A 20,036-nucleotide genomic window follows, 5' to 3' on the forward strand; every position below is an offset into this window, starting at 1 on the left:
TGGCCTTATGTAGTAATTTTTTTTATTATGATGAGGTATTGATTGGGTTTTCAACGTTGACACAGTGTTGGTCCAACAGAGTGAAAATTGGGTAGGGAACAACTATCATTAACAAACATGTACATGAAGGTGATACCTTAATTACGCACATTAAATTTGTATCTGTAGAATCATTTAGTTTAAGCTTCTTTCAATAGAGACAGCACGCCTTGAATTAAAATATTACAGTCCCTAAAACGTTCTACTTTCCTATTTTTCCGTTCGCTCACCGTTCGTTCACCGTTCGTTCAGCGTGCGTTCACCGTGCGCTCGCTCGTGTACATGTACTGTCTCAGCTCGGACCTTCCTTTGTAGTCCTTCATAGCTCATCACAGCTGGCCCTAAACAGTTCCAAACTTCTCAGGCCCATCTGGCATGTATTGCCAGCTCGGAACTTTCTTTATACCCTTTCAATCAAAATTTCTGTTGAGTGTTGGTAGATATTCCCAATGTTCTGATTTGTTACGCTGTACAATGGATTCCCCTTGTTGATTGGATGATACATGTAGTATGCAAATCATGTTATCCCCGTGCCGCCGATTAATTCACGTCCAAATACTGAGTCAATTTATCATACCTGTTGAGTGTCATGGTGTTTTTGAAGATTTTGGAACCGAGTAAGTCGTTGTCCCGCCAGTAATCATCATACTCATGTCGTAGACTCTCACCCATCATTTTACATTTTGTTGTAAAACGTCGTTATACATCCATCCATTGATATTGATTATTCTTTGAGCAGTTGTGCATTGGACATCAGTGGTCATCTTATGTGAAAAGGACTAGCCCATTAAAGAGTTTTATGAAATAAATATGATAACTGATGGGATATCTGCCCATATTGTACGTACATTCATCTTCATATCTTTGTTTGTGTCTAGTAGTATTTGAATACGCAAGTTTCGAGATTATCTCCCATGGTGTGCTCTTTCGTTGAGGAGGGGAGTTTCGTTGCCGCGTAAACAGACAGTGGGACATATTTATATATTGGATAGATTGCATCATCGATATACTGGTTTATCATAACCATGATCACTACATGATTGTACATGTAAGGATGCACTCTACAACTCGAGAACAAGTTAAATTGATGCAAAGCATCAAATTGGCCGCAAACAAAATTAAGCATTTAAAAAAATTCTTTCACAATCAAGGAAAGCATGTCAAGATATTCAAAGGTAAAATAGTTGAATCATTTTTATTTCAGTCATGCAGTCTTCAAAGCACAATAAATACATGTATTTTTAAAGAATTAAATAAATACACTTTACCACATTAGCTAATAAATAGATTTATCGATGTAAAAAAAATTATGTTCATTGATGAATTATAAGAATTTCTTGTCATCAAAACAAAGATGTAGGCTTGTCAAGATGAACCACGTGCTGATACCCTGGATATTGGTCACGTGATAATGCCCATGGTTTCTGCAGGCCGCGGTGCAAAATGTAAAAAAAAAAATGTGTCCTTTGTAGATGTAGACCAAATGCATTCAAAACAATTTTATTTAGTAGTTGAAAAACTCCTCAATTTTTCATTCACTATGCACTTGAACCACATCATTTTTATCCGGAAAATCTTGACGATTTCTTTTCATATCTTACACACTCCCAGGCTGGGGAGTAGCTAATGTAAACTCTTTTTATATTAACCATAAATTATCGATGATCTGATAAGAAATGATAATGAAACTGAAATATATTATAATAACAACATTTAATACTAAGTTTAAGCAATTTTTTAAAATATTTTACTCGTGATTTTTACTTGTTATCATTTACGAATTATTTTATTGAAGTAATATAAAAATAACGTCTCATTTCCCATGTGCACTTTCTAACACAATCACAAATAGATCGGCCGCTGCTGCGGCCGATAATAACCGAATGTGAAGGGTCATTTTTAAATCGTAAAAAAAAAAAGAAAATATAAGTGGATATGACTTTTCAGACGAGGGAAGAGATATACGGACCTCTAATAAATACGGTACACATGCATCAGATCATTGCACGTCGGCAATCTACATGACACATTGATTCTTTTCCTCATACATAACTTCAAAAAACCCACTAACGTTTTAGATAATGTTTGTACAATCATGAAAATCGGTTATTTTTTATAAAGACTACGACGTTTCGTTCGTTTTCAAGTACCCTATAATTGAAAGTAGATTTGTAAATATGCATATTTGAGCTTGATAAAATAATCAAATGCATCACTGCTTAACATAATTATCTTTCTTTAAAATTTATTAAATTTTAAAAGCCATAGATATCGTTCATTTATTTATGCACGTTTGTTAACAGTAACAACCTGTCCCACCTCCATCCTGAAATGGATACTTTTTGCGCCTCTGTCGTAGGAGAGTTACAATCTCGAAACTCGCGTATTGCATTGTATTTTCCGTGCCGTTGTGAATTTGGGAACTTGCTCTCCAGTTTTCCGGAGCACAATTTAGTCCACCTGGGTTCGCTACTTTCCTTTTCATTGCTTGGGGGCGACACAGCTGCCATATAAAAAATTTACCGCCACCAGCTACAAGTATCTTTGAAAGATATATCCTTTATAAGGGTTGTTAAGATAATGATTCCAATCTATAAAAACCCTCTCCTAAATTCCTCAATTGCTGTACGTTACAGTTTTGGTTGACATACGATTTTTTTTATTATTTTCAAAACTGATCGAAATTCTGAAAAAATCTAGGAGAAATTGGCAAATTGCAATACGTAACAATCGAATGCATCAAAATCTTTACTGTGTAAATAATATATCGGAGTGCAGAAATTTATCGTTGTATTCATGAGATTGATCACAGTTCTAAACTTTAACATTTAGCATAAAATTAAATTGATTTTCTGTGACAAGATGTGTTGGACAACTTACAGTAAGACGCATGCGTGACTTCGACGGAAAAGTACGCAGAGGAGAGATAACTGGATCTTAAATAACAATGAAAAATCAAATAGAATCAAAATCTTTAATGTACAATATATAGCAATGCCATTTCAACAGAAAACAACTTTATTAACAAATACTTGTAACAAACACTGCAATAAATGATCATATCAACAACTTTGGTATTGAAACTAAAAGACATGATATAAAATGTCAGCCATTTTTCATAAAACATAATTATGCTTAAAGTTATGTATTCTTATTTTAAGCAGAACTCAGAACTGTACATGTACAGTACAACCCTTAAAATTGAATATTGCATTTATTTGACTTATACATGTAATATAATTAATGAAAATCCTGTTAAATTGTAAAAGAACAATACACAGTCCAATTTAGCAAATATGCAATGATATGCAAAATTGACAGGAGCAGAAATATTACACTTTTAGAAAAATTAACTGCCCAGATGTTTCTATGAAGTGTAAGATTTCTGAAAAAAAAAAATTAAGATAAGTCAAAAATAAAATGAAGATTGATTTAGATACAATACAACAACGCAGAAATAAAAAAAAATCAAACTATAAACATATACGGTAAAATTGGACAGATGTTACAGTAATGATAAACGATCAGCTTTAAACCCTTCCTTTCAAATGCTGATTTTACTTGTAGTCTAGTATGAAGTTAAGAAGGTGATGATTCTGATGACGTCAACATTGCTCACACTCAGCTTCACTGAATATAAAACGGCCATATTTGTCTTGAAAGTATTGTAAAAAGCACCTAGAGATGATATGGAAGATCACATGCACATGCGTAGTAAAAATTCCTTATAGCCTGTTTTTCTCAAACTTGATTTTTGGGGGGCTAAGAAATCCATTTCAAAGACCAATTATCTACTCTTTTCTTGAACATACGAACGATTAATCGCGTAAATTAATCCGGAAGTGTGTTCAATCCTGTGTGGGCAAGGGAGGCGGAAGAATTCACAAACACAGTGACTAGGTTTATCGCAATGAACGGTCGATCCGATTTTTCTTGGCGATGCGAGAAATTCTGATTTCATTTTCTTGGTGAAAAATCCCGCGCTTTCTAGCTGGAAAGCTACAAGATCAAGGTCACAGTCTTTTGGAAAGCACGCCAGTTCATCCAACCGTGGCAGGTTCCGACAGAAGTCGTTACACTGATGATTAGCAAAGAAGTTGTCAATGCCCATTTGTCCCATATCTGTTCGACCGTATTTTTGGTCTCGAGAATGAACGACTGGTACGGTCAAGTAATAGTTTTCAAACTGTTTCACACCTTTCATTCCAGTAACAACACATTCCCCCTGCGTGCAGCACCAAGTATAATGAGAATAAGCATTCATGACCATGGAGTCAAACATTTTCGTCTTAGAACTGTTAAAGTTTTGGAACTTGCCAGAAAGATACGGCTCCACAGAAACATATTCAAGCTCTCTCATTTTCTTTCTTGGCTTGCCAAGAAACATAGCAATACACATATATGAAGAAACTTCGTCGATTTCAACAAGCATTGGGGTATGGAAGACAAGATTCACACGCTCACCAATTTCGGACATTTCCCTATTGAATTCTAAAGCTAAAGATTTCGCCATCATTGCTCGTTCCTTTTCATGGTTCCAATCTGCCCTAGTGGCACAACCTTGTCGGAACGCCTTCACGAGACATCGCTTTCCTCTTCGAGGTCCTTCACCATTTAGTATCCCCATGTAGGACAGCTTTCGAGCACCCACTCTATATGGATACGGCTCAAAACTACACCAGTATCGCCCTTCCCCGTCCTCATCTTGTCCACATAACGTTTCCACACTGATTTGTTGACCCATTTTTCTGTTTCAAATAAAAACAAAATAATTATAATACGCTTTTAAATCAATGGGTAACATCTTGCATGAGTAACATATTTCTCTCTTCATGGTGTAATGTTATTTACGATCATCAATAGAGAGTCGTTGAACTGACTAACGACGCTTTAATTGAAAGTTTATTTCCAAATGAACTTGTTTAAAAATTAAAAAGCACATGAAATCATGAAAAAAAAAACGAGTTAATTTCAGAATTGATGTATAAGATTTGCTGTCAATTGAGAATACAAGTATATATTTTTTCAATAGGACTGCTTGATCGTGCCTTAATTAAAAGAAAATGGTTTTTTTTTCAAAATGAAAATGCAACGTGTACTGATTAAATAAGTCATCAAAAGTATACATGTTGTAGTATGCATAAATATTTATTAATCAATATCAATCGCAATTATTATTCTTTTAATAAAAATATTTACTCTGATTGTAACATGCACTCCGTATCATTATAAATATTTTTTAGGTTCTCCCCCTACTGGAGAAAAGAATGTGTTAGCACTTTGTTTTCAATTTTAGCATCCTTTGCAAAATAACAAAAAGTGAAAGACATCTTTAATTGTATGCGCTTTTTCTAGTAAGATCTTACATTAGTCTTTAGTGACTGCATTAGGCGATTCAGATGAACCCCTCGTCCCCCCTAAAACATCGAATACATTTTTAACTGTCTTACTTAGATAAAAAGAGTAAAACTTCCAGAAATTATGTTGTAAAATAATTTAAAGTTTGCTTTGGACCTCGACGATAACCAGATCCCTCGCCATCTAGTAGGAACATTCTAATTCAAAATCCTGGATCCACGCGCAAGAGCATTACATTGTCACGATCTAGTCTGTTTTATATTTACTGCTGCTACAATAGGTTTCATATTTAATTATCACAAAAGATGTGTCGCAAGAATGCAAGATTATTTTGGATAAACCAAGAACACTGTGAATGAACCCCCTACTTTCATGATACACAGTAATCGTCAAAAGTTTTTTTAATGTAGATATCATATGTACTTTAAGTTAATATCAATTCCATGTGCTTTGTCTCCCGAGTCTCATATTCTTATGTCATCTCAGTTGAAGAGGACATTGCGCAATGAAGGTATTGAGAAAGAATAACTTTTCCTTTAAAACTTATAAAGTCTTTTCTAGTCCTTTTTACATACCCTGAAATACTAATATTTTGCAACGTGTACTGATTAAATAAGTCATCAAAAGTATACATGTTGTAGTATGCATAAATATTTATTAATCAATATCAATCGCAATTATTATTCTTTTAATAAAAATATTTACTCTGACTGTAACATGCACTCCCTATCATTATAAATATTTTTTTAGGTTCTCCCCCTACTGGAGAAAAAATGTGTTAGAAATTTTTTTTCAATTTTAGCATCCTTTGCAAAATAACAAAAAGTGAAAGACATCTTTAATTGTATGCGCTTTTTCTAGTAAGATCTTACATTAGTCTTTAGTGACTGCATTAGGCGATTCAGATGAACCCCTCGTCCCCCCTAAAACATCGAATACATTTTTAACTGTCTTACTTAGATAAAAAGAGTAAAACTTCCAGAAATTATGTTGTAAAATAATTTAAAGTTTGCTTTGGACCTCGACGATAACCAGATCCCTCGCCATCTAGTAGGAACATTCTAATTCAAAATCCTGGATCCACGCGCAAGAGCATTACATTGTCACGATCTAGTCTGTTTTATATTTACTGCTGCTACAATAGATTTCATATTTAATTATCACAAAAGATGTGTCGCAAGAATGCAAGATTATTTTGGATAAACCAAGAACACTGTGAATGAACCCCCTACTTTCATGATACACAGTAATCGTCAAAAGTTTTTTTTAATGTAGATATCATATGTACTTTAAGTTAATATCAATTCCATGTGCTTTGTCTCCCGAGTCTCATATTCTTATGTCATCTCAGTTGAAGAGGACATTGCGCAATGAAGGTATTGAGAAAGAATAACTTTTCCTTTAAAACTTATAAAGTCTTTTCTAGTCCTTTTTAAATACCCTGAAATACTAATATTTTTTTCAGCGTATTAAACCGTAGATTCTTTTATAAAACAAAATTAAAATTTAGCCTTATATTCCCTTGCAAAAGAATAAAATAAAAAAGGTCTACGTTGATAAAGTATTTTATTTTACTTGTATCTAAAATTGATAATGATTTTTCAACTAACCAGCAACTATCTATGGACATATTTGTTAGAAATGTTATGCGGATGAATATGCATTTTTGTGCATATAAAAAATAAGCGTTTTTAAAATATATATCATTTTCAAGATTATTATGATCATATAAAATAAACATAGCAAATTGATGTTAACTTAGAGAAAATATATAGTAAGCATACTTACCGAACGTGCGTGTTCTCTCAAACGCCCTTTTTACATAACTCTGGCGTGTCTTGCTGATGAATCTAAGGATGAGAAAATTAAGACATTACTTAGTTGATGGAACTTGAATTGTGTTTCCATTTATCCAATCATCGCTTGACGCGCTCTAATGCTACATGTTGTGATGTATTGCGAAGTCGCACAAGTGTGACTAATGGCATTAATAAATCAGACTCTCAAATGATTGGCCAGTTTTTCGTATCTGCCAGTTTTCGGCGACTACTAATTGCAGGGGACCGTCAACTGAAAATAGAATTCGGCTTTTTTTCGAAAGTTAATAAATTGAGAAATCTCGGGGGCAATTTTTCATCAGAATAGCTTCTTTGCAAGTAAAGGCGACTGACAGAACGGAATTAACTATTGGAATGGACCGCAACTCACGCGCGAGAGTTGCAGAGATTGGTCAATTATCCTATCATTTCCGGTTTCATCCCTTCATTTGAAATTCAGATTGAAAGGAAATTGTTCCGTTACATGATACTGAAGGTAAAGACTGTAAAGGTTTTGAAGAAATGTTGGTTGTGACTAATGGACAAACAGACAGTAAAAAAAAAATGCAAGTATAACAAGTCTTGAGAAAGAAGTCCCAAGAGTTGGAGAATTTGTTTGTGCACGTGGTTTACGTAATTGCATATCTTCCAGCAATGAAATCACTATCCCTGTATTTTATTTAAATTTCAATTATTGTACTCTATATTTTTTTACATTAAAAAACTAAAAGGAAGATCGGGAAGCTGAAAGGAGGGAATTATTCTAACGAGAAATGTAAAATGATGGATACATTTCAGGCTGTTAGACCATATCAGTTTTAAGATAATGATTTATAACAATCACAGATAATCAGGGGGGGGGGAGTATTCTTACATTTCGTTTTATAATTCCACGCTTTTATTTTCTGAGAGTTTAACGCACAAGCGCAGATCCTTCACTACTCGAAGGCTGTGAGTGCTTAATTTATAAATACATGTACATGTCTCAATATTCATGTACATTGTACATCCCTCCATCGGTGATAGCGTCTACTTGTGAGTGAAAATTTTTCGAAGGGATGTAACTAACAATCACATCAAATATGGAAGAAAACACTTCAACATTTTGTTGATTTTTGTAAGCAAATAAAAAAAGAGAAAAGAACAATATTTAGGTGAAGAAATGACTCCATGAAGCATTTTACACATCGTATTTGAAAGTAATTCCCAAACCGTTTTAAAATTGACATGATAGTAAGGTTATAAACGGTGACGTACTGCACCTTTCTAAAAATATTAAATCTATTCCTAAAATTTATGGTTAATTACTAACATCGATTATTTTCTTCGACTCAGTAAGAAAGAAAGCAGAAATCCTTAAAGCAATCAATTGTTTATATATCCATTTTCATTCGAACATACGGTACAACTGTACATGCATTATTTATACCTCCTAAAAGGAATCTAAAAACGGCTCACACAAATTGATAAATAAAATAGTACATTTGTAGATTGCAACTGTTGCACAAAATTGCTGAAATCAATTACCTTTTTTTCTGCGTGTTCTCCGCGAAAAGCCCCAATTCCTTTAAATATGATTATTAAAGCATAAAATATGTACAAGACATAATCCGACGCCATGGGAGTGTTGGTCCGTAGGGAGAAAAGCATGAAGTGTTGGTTCTACGGTACGATCTAGAACGTCTTAATTCAATGTTTTACAACACCTTGACCCATGTTATCCGCAACAGTCAGGAGAAAACGTAATGGAACGAATTTCTCAATTGTAAAGGAACATATTTAAGTGTCTTTAAGTGGGGGGCCATGAAGACTTTGATGCATACAGCCGATAAGTATAAAGACCCCATAATCATTGTTTCCTTTTCCACCCGATCATGTCAAGAGTGAATTTAATATTTTGTTTGTATAACGTATTTCGACGTTCAGTCCCCTATATTCAGAGTAAATTTTAAATTCTGAGTGTACATATAAAGGACTCGTTAATTAAGAAATACATGGAAATCGTATATGATGCCAGGGTTCTTTTAGTATTTACATAAGTGGTGGTAAATATGCAATCCAGAACAACTTTTCAAAATTGAAAAAATACTATTTTGAAAATTCAACATTCGGATTTAGTGCAAATAAAGTCATTGCTTACATGTATATTAACGGGGAAATGTATAGCCCTATGTACTTGCGTTTCTGAAACTCTAAATTCAATATTTAATAAAAATGAATTTTTAAATTTAAACAACCGGGGTAAGAATTTATTAAAACAATCATGGATTTAGATAAAATTCTACAACAAGGACAAATTTTTTAAGCACCTTAATTCTGTAATAGCTGTTAGGTATACACGTAACGTGAAGTTAACGATATACAAGTACAATTATATATTCAGCTAGTTTTTATAGTTGAAGCTCTAACTTAAACAACCAATGTAAAAAGAACTTTAGTACTTAACGAAATACTTACTTTTAATAGACTACTCGATATATTTCAACTGAACTAGAACTGTTCTGCTGCTTAAACAATTACAATCTTTCTGTGGATTGCGACGTCATCAATACAATCTACAGTACCTATTTAAAAGCTTTGGACTAGGTTAATTATTTATTAAGTACACTGCCAAATTGTCTAGAAAATAGACACATTTAATCTATCCGATTTATCTGTCGTGCATTTGGTTTGAGCAATCTAAGGGTCGTCATGTTCTTTGCAAGTTTTAAATCCCAACCTGATACCTCAATCCGATACATTTATAAAAGGTAGCAAACTATTTAAGAACGTTGTCGATAACATCGAAACTGTGCACTTATTGAACAAATTGTTGTGTTAATTGGTCTTTAATTAGAAACAATACAATATGTATTTGTCAGTAAGTATATTAAAGTGTCGAAATGACCCAGTCCTTCTATCTAACTTTACGATCGTCACCAGTTAAACAATTACTTACAATGATAATGTCACGATACGATTTATGCAACTGTGCTTTGAAGATAATTTAAACCGAGTTTAAATATTTGCTGAGTTATTTTGGAGGTCGTATTTCTGACTTCAATTTATGATTTTAAAATAGCTTTTTGTATAGAAATTGCAAAGTTCTTTTTATCATGTATTTTTGTATACTAAAATGTATTGAATTCAATTATTTAATGTTGTAAGAACACAATTCCAAAGCCAGAGATATTTCGAAATGATTTTTAAAAAGAAAGGAAATTGGAAGGATTAGATAAGTTTTTTGGACTGAGTGAGAAGTAATTTCTCTTTGATTTCTAAATTTCGTGTTTTTCCAATTCTCATTTGTATCAATATCGATTTTTCTTTTTAAAGGTCGAAGAAAAAACATCAAAGTCTTTAAAAATTTAAGTTTATAACAAAAATTCAGTATATTTGCTTAAAGTTGTTTTCCTACTGCGAGGAAAAAAAATACAGGATGATATTAAAAACCATTTTGTAAGTTTGTTAGGAAAGAGAAAACTTGCTACTCCTTACTTTTTTTCAGATTTTCAATCAAATTGTGAGCTCTTTATATTCAAATTATAAAACATTCGGTTTCTTGCAAGTTTATTTTTCATACAAAATTGGTAAGTTTTTGTCGTGTCCAAACGTCTCTCATCTCTCTGTACAAAAAAACATAACTTTTGATTTAATATGACTTTCATATTTCATATGTGTATTCCTTGTGACAAGACCTTTCTTTGGGTACCACCAAATTTGACCTTGGAAACTTTTACATGAAAATTTTTAAAGTCATGTTGGACAAATCACATATGTAATGTTTATATTCATTGGATACCAACAAACACCTTGACCAGATTTCTGTTTTGTGAAAAAACTTTAACCTTGGTCATAACTTTTAATGGATATAGGGCTTTCATACTTTATATATGTAATCCTTGTATATTACAGCACTTTTACCCTTTGACCTTGACCTTTGAGTTTGACCTACTTTAAAAATCAAACCTTGACTATAACGTTTGAAGGGCTTTGGCTTTTATACATCACATACTTAATTCTTGTGACAAGACCTTTTATTTGCTAACAAGAAATTTGACCCTTTGACATTTAAATTTACCTATCAAAAAACTTTAACCTTGGCCATAACTTTGTAGTAGGCTTTGTACATAAGTATTTGTTGTTGGATACCAATTACCTTGACCCTTTGACCTTGGGGGGGGATTGAAAAAACTTAAACATTGGCTTACTTTCAAATTTCACAATTGTTTTCCAGTGAGAATATGCTACTTTTTGTACCAATCAATTTAAGAAAAGTTTAATCTTTGCTATGTTGCCATACGGGGGCATCAGTGTTTCACAAACACATCTTGTTTTTCATCAAAAATTGGTGACAACAAACAACTATTCTTACAAACTGAGATTAAAACGTAAACATTAAAATTCTTTTCGTAATATCAAAGTCATGAAAAAAAATTTTATACATAGACACAGATATATTAAAAAAACTCAGAACTTCAAATACCCTTTTCATATCAAATAAAAAATTTTTCTTGAAAAAATAGATATATTAACAGAAATAACACAAAAACATAGATATATAAAACTAGAATATATTTTAATACAATATTTCTTACACGATAAATATTAAGACACCTAATTCATACAATTTCCAAGTTAAAATTCAAAATTTATCTTAACTGTGCAAAATAACATGATATTTAATAAAAGAAAGAATAATACGAATTAATATATCTTCATGACCACAACTTCAATTTTTTAAATCTAATATAATAATAAAATGAAAAGGTACCTTAACTACATGTCTCCTAAAAGTCGCCTTATAACTGCCTAAAAGATTGTTTTCTCCGTGTCAAAAGCAGAAGCTATAGGACTGTGACGTAATGACGAGGCAATATTTTTATTATTGCTAGGCATACATTGTCTTTTTAAACATTTGTCAAAAATCATCGACTCAAGCCGCAAGGAACTGACCCATATGACAGTCAAATCAAAACAGAAATTCAAATTTCGAAAGACCATATTTAAAAGCTTGCAGGAATATTCGCAAAGTGAACGATTAAAGTAACAATGATTTGTAAGATGACCGTTTAATGATCTTGTAAATGTATACATGTTATGATGAGGTTTACCTGAAGGTATGAGAATGGTCCTTATATAATAACATTTTACAAAATCAAATAGCCATGTATTTGAAGATTTATATTTATTAAATGCTGTTTTGCAGATTTTAGGTCTTTTAATAAACCGATTATATTCGGTTGGTAGTTATTTTATGGATTTCACCGCTAGGTCGGATTTATACCATGGATTGATTTTAAAAGAATTCTATTATTTATCATTTAAACTGCATAAAAGTACATGTAATAAACTTAAGTATTTAAAATCAGCTGTTCAATCTTCAGGATATCATCATTCCCATTGTTGATTAAATAGACGATTTAGTTTGAATCACTTGAATAATTTAGTTCTGTTTTCTATATTGCTTTCCAATGTTTGGTGTCATTACCATTTTTTCTTCTTCTCTCTTTCTTCCTTTTGCATCTTCCGGGCTTCCCCTAATGAAAGGTTCACGATTCCCTTGTCTTATGGCTCTGAATTAATGAGAAATATTACTACTCTAATGACCAGTCGCCATCGAACTCTTTTACAGGCGGATTACTGTCAACAGTCTAGTAATTATTTTTCCGCGCGATCGCCTTTTAGATAGATTAAATAACGAATTCACGTGATCATTATCCCCAAGAATGTACAAACACCTTTAAACAGATAGACTGACAAAAATGGTAATCTTTCAATTTATTAAATCAATATTTTTCTCAAAACTTGATTAGGAGGTGAAGACACTTTCAAGTTAAATGAGTAGGAAAAAATGATTTAATATTCTTCAGCTGCAAGATACTACTTCATCACTGTCACCAAAACACCTCTTTTGAAAATGGAAGCAGGGTTTTCCATCTTGTTTTTCTTTTTTAATTGGCTTAAGCAAGGTTTAGTTATTAGATATGTTAAAATATACAGATTTTATTTTAAATTCAAATTAAAAACTAGATTAAAATTGTTTACCTATAAGACTAAGCATATCAAATTAAAGTATAAATTAAAATTTAAATGCATATACGGGAAAACTTGATTTAATTGAAGTCAATTCAAGGTATTTATGTCCCCTGAATGACCTTTGGCAATTTATCAGAATAAATTTTCAATTGACAAAATTCACTTCATCAAACGGATCAGATTTTTAGTTCTAATCGTCATGTACTTTTAAAATAAAAAAAAATCATTTCTTAAAAGTTTAATTTCAGTATGTGAATAAGTTTTTCTCCATCGTTAAAGAAAAACATATTTTAGAAATTATTTTTGCATGACACAAACTCTTATATGTTTGGTCTGGACATGCATTCTACAATTTATTTTCCTTTTTTATTTTAAAAATGATTGGTGTATATACATGTATTAATGTTTTACATGAAAACAATAGCGTTCATGTATTACACGATTATTTTGAACGTTGAGCGAACTTCAGAAAAATGTTTGCTTCCCTCTCCCGATTCGGTCTGAAAATACTGGGTCGGTATATAGGCGAGAAAATTATTTTTCGCGGAAAATTCAAATATCAATGTTATTTTTTATATTTGCCAGAGTGCGAAAAAGATACTTCCTGGTGATTAAAAAAAAATTTTTGAGTCGAAATTTTTAGCCAGTTTGTCGGGAGAGGGCAAGATGGCCCTGCATGCTGTGATATACACAGAACAACATAACCATGAAATTATATGGAGATAACGAACACACCGTGTATAGGGGCACATGTGGGGTTTCGGTTAAGTAACATATGGGGTTTCAACTCCGAAGCGGTGATTTTTTGCATTTGGAAAATATATTTGTAAAAATCAGTAGCTAAAGAAGTCTTCAGGGAAAAATGACATGCGCACGGGTTGTAAGAATGCATTACCATCCAATTTAGTGCAATAGGTTGGTTGAAAGCGTTACGGATTCTGCAAACACTTCTGGACAGTCCAGTCGACTGGGAAAAGTTGTGGTGTCGCTGACTTTCTTTGCTCTATAATTTTCGAAAGCAGGCCTTTAAAGCTCATTTTAAGGATGATAGATAAAGATTGATATAAAAACAATCCATGGAAACTTTTTTCACCTTTCGCAGTCTCTTTTTCTGTAAGAAATATAAACTTTTGTGTCCAAATTCTAATGTGCCTAACGGGGTTTCGAGGCTTTTTAACATAGGGGGTTTCAACTCAAAGGTTTTTTTCTGTGTTTAATTCTTTGGATCTGGATTCCTTGTTCATTCATCACGAAGCAAAAGTGAATGGCCATATTGAAGGTAAAAGGTTTGTTTTTCACCGGTGTGCAAAGATTTTTTAGCAACTCAAATTCTTATTTTTTTTATATCATCGGTCCTATAAGGGTGCCAAAAACCCAAAAATAAGAATCCAATGCTTACATTTAAATTCTCTAGTAATTGAAAATTTCATTATACATGTACTTTCTACTGGATTTAGCGCATGTCAGACCTGACGTACTTTTAAAAGCCGCCTGTGACATTGAATGTTAAATGCGGGTTGGGGGGGGGTTACAAATTTTGCTGATAAATTATTCCATTTATTTTAATTAATATGAGTTAAAATAATACACATTTTAGCATTTCAAGAGTATTGAAAATGCATACATTTTCTACTATGCATTCTACTGCGCAGTAATAAGAATTGGTGTGTTTGATAGGATATAGAATGGAATTATAAAAAAAATTCCAATGGATTTCAAAAAGAAAAGAAATAATTTGAATGTAAAAATATACAAACATGAATACTCACTTTAAGCTCTATCGGATACCCATCAAATCTATCTAGGATGTCATTTAAAATTTTGACATTTATGTATACATGTAACTGTTCAGTGGGCGAAACATTTAATTGAACTTCTGTCAAAATAGAATTCAAATAAACGATTGCGTTTTTCCCGAAATTCCGAAGGCTGTTATACAGTCCTATTGAATGTAAGATAAAAGTTCTGCGGAATTTTAGTAACATTTTACATGTATCTAAAATTATGGAACAAACTATTCCTTTGCATATTAATCAATCAAAATCTATGATTGATGTTTTCAAAAACATCAACTTTAAAAAACACATCTTCAGGAACTTTTATATTTTTAATTATTGTTTTCCATGTATATTTGTATACAATGTAACTGTATGTACAACGCTATTGAATTTCATAAATGTACGTTTATGTAAAAAATAAAAAAGGCGTTTAATCAAATAAATCAGTTTCACAGATAGAGAGGCACATTGCGTCTCATAAACACGGAATTAATTGGGTTTCCTTTAGGAAAATGTCGGAGGGAGGTTTAATTTTGAATCTGGTCAAGAGGAACAAAGCATTTTTCTATGGCAATTGAATACAGGGACATATAGCATCCTTTTTTAATTTTTAAAAGGGGTCAGAGAAAAATTCCTACCAAAAAACTGCTCAAACAAAAAGATTTTTTTAATATTTTGTGAAGAAGAGTTGGGGGGTTATGTTTTACTTTGTGTATGAGACGCAACCTGTCTCTTGAGTGAGCTTGCACATCTGTTAATCTTTACACATAGGTGACAACCAAACTTTTGGCCTAACATATATTCATTTTTATTTCGTGTTAAATGGACGGAATCCATATTCTTGAAAGAAAGCAAAGATTTAAACACAGAAAAAAAACTTTTGAGTTGAAACCCCCTATGTTAACAAACCTCGAAACCCCGTTAGGCACATTAGAATTTGGACACAAAAGTTTATATTTCTTACAGAAAAAGAGACTGCGACAAGTGAAAAAAGTTTCCATGGATTGTTTTTATATCAATCTTTATCTATCATCCTTAAAATAAGCTTTAAAGGCCCGCTTTTGAAAATTATAGAGCAAAGAAAGTCAGCGACACCACAACTTTTCCCAGTCGACTGGACTGTCCAGAAGTGTTTGCAGAATCCGCAACGCTTTCAACCAACCTATTGCACTAAATTGGAAGGTAATACATTCTTACAACCCGTGCGCATGTCATTTGTCCCTGAAGACTTCATTAGCTACTGATTTTTACAAATATATTTTCCAAATGCAAAAATTCACCGCTTCGGAGTTGAAACCCCATATGTTACTTAACCGAAACCCCACATGTGCCCCTATACACGGTGGAACAGTATTCAAACAATACATTCGCAAATGTAGACGGGTGTATTTTGGGGCGGGAAGAGGGAGATTTGTACCCAGTATAGTTTACTCTTAATGTAAAATTCATACCTTATGACTAGGAACAAAAAATTAACATCCGACATATTTTAGCCATGTAAACACGTACATGTGGTAAAATTAAAACACATACGCGGATATTGAATTTTCTTTATTACATTGCATTACAGTACATTATCCCCACTAGTTGCTGAGAAGATAAAGCATCGCTGTTGTGCGTATGTACATGCACTTGTGTTTGTGCGTCCGTTACAGCTTATGGGCAAGATTGAAAGAGAACCTTTGCACTATCAGTTCTCAGCTTGCACATACTTACATGTACATGTATGTGGTAGAATGTATGAATTGTAAAAGGACAAACTCTATTCACTTTCAAGTTAATCGGTGAAATATTTCTTAAAATATCGCGTTTTACAACCTTCGAACCCTGAAAATTTATGTACGACTTGTCAATACTCACTTCCGCTCAATCAACTTAGAGAAGTCGGGTCGCGTTGATAGAATCTCTTCAGTAAGTTCTACTTTGTATTTGTGTATTGTCATATGATGACATTATATCATTGTGCGTATTTTCAGTCGGTCTGTACATCTTTGATGCAGAGTAATTAAAATAATTTGATAAACACGTCGATCCCCCCCCCACCACCACCACCAAGATTGATATATGCTCTTAGATTTTCGTTAAAAATAGACACGGTCGCCCCCTTCTCCGAATGAATGAATTAATGAAATTATTAGTGCTGCAATAAATTTTATTTTAAACCATATTTTACACTAATAAGTTGGTATACGTAACTGTATATTTTTTATATCCCTCTTGAGAATTTTTCTCGCGTTTGGAGACATTGCAGTTACCATTGATGTTCCTGCGAGAGGATGATTCTGTGAGAAATATACTGTGAGAACATGCTTGTCATGTACATATGCAAGAACAATTTAAGTATTTTCTACTTCCTACAAAAATAACGAAATAAATACAATTATGCTAAAGCTTATGTGTAATAAAACTCTAATGCGTAATAAAATATTAATTTTAAATCATAAAGGTAGGCTAATTGCGAACAGATTTGAATTTTATTATGCAAAATGACCTTCAACTACAGGTTAAGAAAAATCAAGTTTCACCTATCGACCCATAAAGAAGAATGAACTTTGAGTATAGCCAGCGATTTCCCATACAGAGAGAGACCTTCTGGACAACACATGTAATGTACGAATCGCGTGACCACTTACTCCGCCTTTAATTTACTTGTAAATAGGGCGTGTATATAAAATAGATCTTGATAAATTAACACTGTACAGTATATACTTACTCAATTATCGGCATGTAAAAGACTGGATTCCTGGAATGATCCAAAGTTCACCTGTCAAAACAGCGGTTTTGTGTTAATTTGCCTGGCAAGTATAAACCTTCCTAGTCCTCGTACGTCTCAAAGGCAGATTTCACAATATTGATATTTATATTTGAAATCAAATATAGATCCACATAATGAGACGTTTGCCGGCCTGGGTCATGGAGTATGTAAAATCAATTGATCGGAAGATAAACATTCTTTTTCCGCAAAACATTTAAATTTAAAAACTTGCCAAAAAAAGTTACATGCGTTTTTGATTAAAATTATGGAAGAAAATTAAAGCAAGTTAAAGCATCATACATCTTTATTCATTAAAGAACAAAATTAAATTCCCTTTAGTTATTTTCATGCACTGACCCTTACATATGTACAACTCAACCTTAAGCCGATATCCATTTAATGCTATATCAAACAAATGACACACAGCCCTACACAGCTCACCTCTAGGCAAAGTACTCTATCAAGAACTGTTAACGTATCTTTTTACTACTATACATAAAACCAGATACCGGGGTATTTTGATCTGTATAACTATATGTATTCTTAATAATAATCTCATATGATAAAACTGCTTATTGTGACGCTGGAAGTTAATGAACATGGAAGTTTTATGCAGTTAACTAGACTGATGGGATGAGAAGGCCTGCATACTATTTTTCTTGTGTGGTAAAAGAACTGAACTGCTAAATGCACATATCTTTAGAGATAACAAAACTATAAGCTTTAGATAATTTGGATCCATTCTTGCACTATATTATTAAATGGTTGATGATGTTTAACATGTAAGGTATACATGCAAGTCAAGTAAGTGAATGTTCATGCTTTAATTTTTTTAATTGTTAAATCATTATTTACATACTAAGTATAAAAAAATTATCAGCTAGAGTCAATGCCACTGTCACTTTTTGAAATTTCTCCAATTTTCCAACCTGAAAAGGACGAATACATTTCCATTAAATAATCTCCCTCTTGTCCAAACTTAGCAACCCAAACTAAATCTCCTTTCTTCACCTCGGAAATAACCAAGGAGGTGCAAGAAAGATTGGATGATGCCGTCTCTCCTTTGTTATTACAACTATTGAGTCTCTTCTGAAGACCATTAATATTCATCTCGGTTTCGTACCATTTTCCCGGAATAGTTACACTTGTCCAACTGAAAGCGTACACGCCAGGTTCGGGTGCCACAAATATTCCAGTAGTGGGGTCATACCCTTCACCAATGTTGATTTCAACGATATTGTAAATAACGACTTCCGACACAGTTTCGTTGTCTTCCATAGGAGCCCCCAATGCGACTGAAAAAGCTACAGCTCTCTGGGCAGACAATTCCTTTATTTCTGAAAAATAACTTATGAAATAAAACAAAAGCATCGATATACATGTATTAAGATCCAAACGTAAAATAATAGTATAACTTGAAAGAGTCCCAGGTTATAGATAAAACAAAAATGTGTAGGAAACAATCCCTTGTGTGACAGAACACCTTTTACCAAGAATTCGTTTTGATCTAACGACCGACCGACGGGTTAACACCAAATTGTTTTTTTTTCCAAGCCCATTAAGGGAGGGGGCATAAAACTGAATGTTGCCCCATGAGTACTGTTGACCTACCGTCTTCCATTAAATCCCCAGCATTATGTCGTTTGATAGTTGCCTCTATACTCCCAGTCTTTTCGTCGTCAGTGTGTTCACTGTTGACTGTATTGTCGCGTTTGTTTGACTTAAATATTGTTTCTATATCTTTACACTTTTCTTCTAGTTGTTGCATACGGTACTCGAAGAAAACAGCGGTGATAATAACTGCACACACAGAAAGGGTGATGATGATATCCTGCTGCATGATGAGGGGTAGACAGATACTCTTGATTTACACGCACTCTGCTCCAAAAATATGCAATTCCTACATAGATGTGTCCGACTTGTACATTACAATTCCGTTAAACATAGTACTATTTAGGGTTTAAACACTGAAAAAAAGAACAAGTCTGCACTGATCACTGTATGTAGTATATAAGAGGATTAACACATTTATTAACTCTCCTTTTTGCTATTTAAAGCCATTGATATCTTATTGAATACAAGAATCTCAGTTTATAAAGATCTTAATGTACTTGTCTTCGTGTTTCACAGTTCATTTACTTTTGCTAGAATAAACAAAACATACCAAAGACATTTATGAAAACCGTTTGGTGAGTATTTAGATGAAGTTTGTGCCTATTGGACATTAGCGAGAAGCCTTCAATTCAATTCAGTTCAATTTATTCTTTCAAA

At 32.9% G+C, this 20,036-nt stretch overlaps 2 protein-coding genes across 3 annotated transcripts; both read right to left on the reverse strand.

Annotated features, from left to right (window-relative positions):
* Window positions 1-3,633: 3,633 nt before the first annotated feature.
* Window positions 3,634-17,846, reverse strand: LOC134273031 (alpha-protein kinase vwkA-like). 2 transcript variants are annotated; one of them, XM_062755199.1, is made up of 3 exons: window positions 17,724-17,846; window positions 7,186-7,247; window positions 3,634-4,787 (listed from the first exon to the last, which is right to left on the reverse strand). In XM_062755199.1, exon 3 carries the CDS (start codon window positions 4,781-4,783, stop codon window positions 3,827-3,829), a length of 957 nt encoding a protein of 318 aa, XP_062611183.1. In that variant the 5' UTR covers window positions 4,784-4,787; window positions 7,186-7,247; window positions 17,724-17,846; the 3' UTR covers window positions 3,634-3,826. The 2 variants fall into 2 exon arrangements, with proteins under 2 accessions (XP_062611183.1, XP_062611184.1); XM_062755200.1 differs by lacking the exon at window positions 17,724-17,846 and adding an exon at window positions 11,968-11,986.
* Window positions 17,847-18,641: 795 nt separating this feature from the next.
* LOC134273028 (uncharacterized) lies at window positions 18,642-19,610 on the reverse strand. The gene is made up of 2 exons (XM_062755196.1): window positions 19,377-19,610; window positions 18,642-19,102 (listed from the first exon to the last, which is right to left on the reverse strand). The coding sequence occupies exons 1-2, from the start codon at window positions 19,603-19,605 to the stop codon at window positions 18,642-18,644; spliced, it is 690 nt and encodes a 229-aa protein (XP_062611180.1). The 5' UTR covers window positions 19,606-19,610.
* Between the last annotated feature and the right edge of the window lie 426 nt (window positions 19,611-20,036).

This window comes from Saccostrea cucullata, unplaced genomic scaffold (genome assembly GCF_032062105.1).
Source record: "Saccostrea cucullata isolate Sc308-1 unplaced genomic scaffold, CSIRO_AGI_Scuc_v1 ctg971, whole genome shotgun sequence".
Classification (NCBI taxonomy): domain Eukaryota; kingdom Metazoa; phylum Mollusca; class Bivalvia; order Ostreida; family Ostreidae; genus Saccostrea; species Saccostrea cuccullata.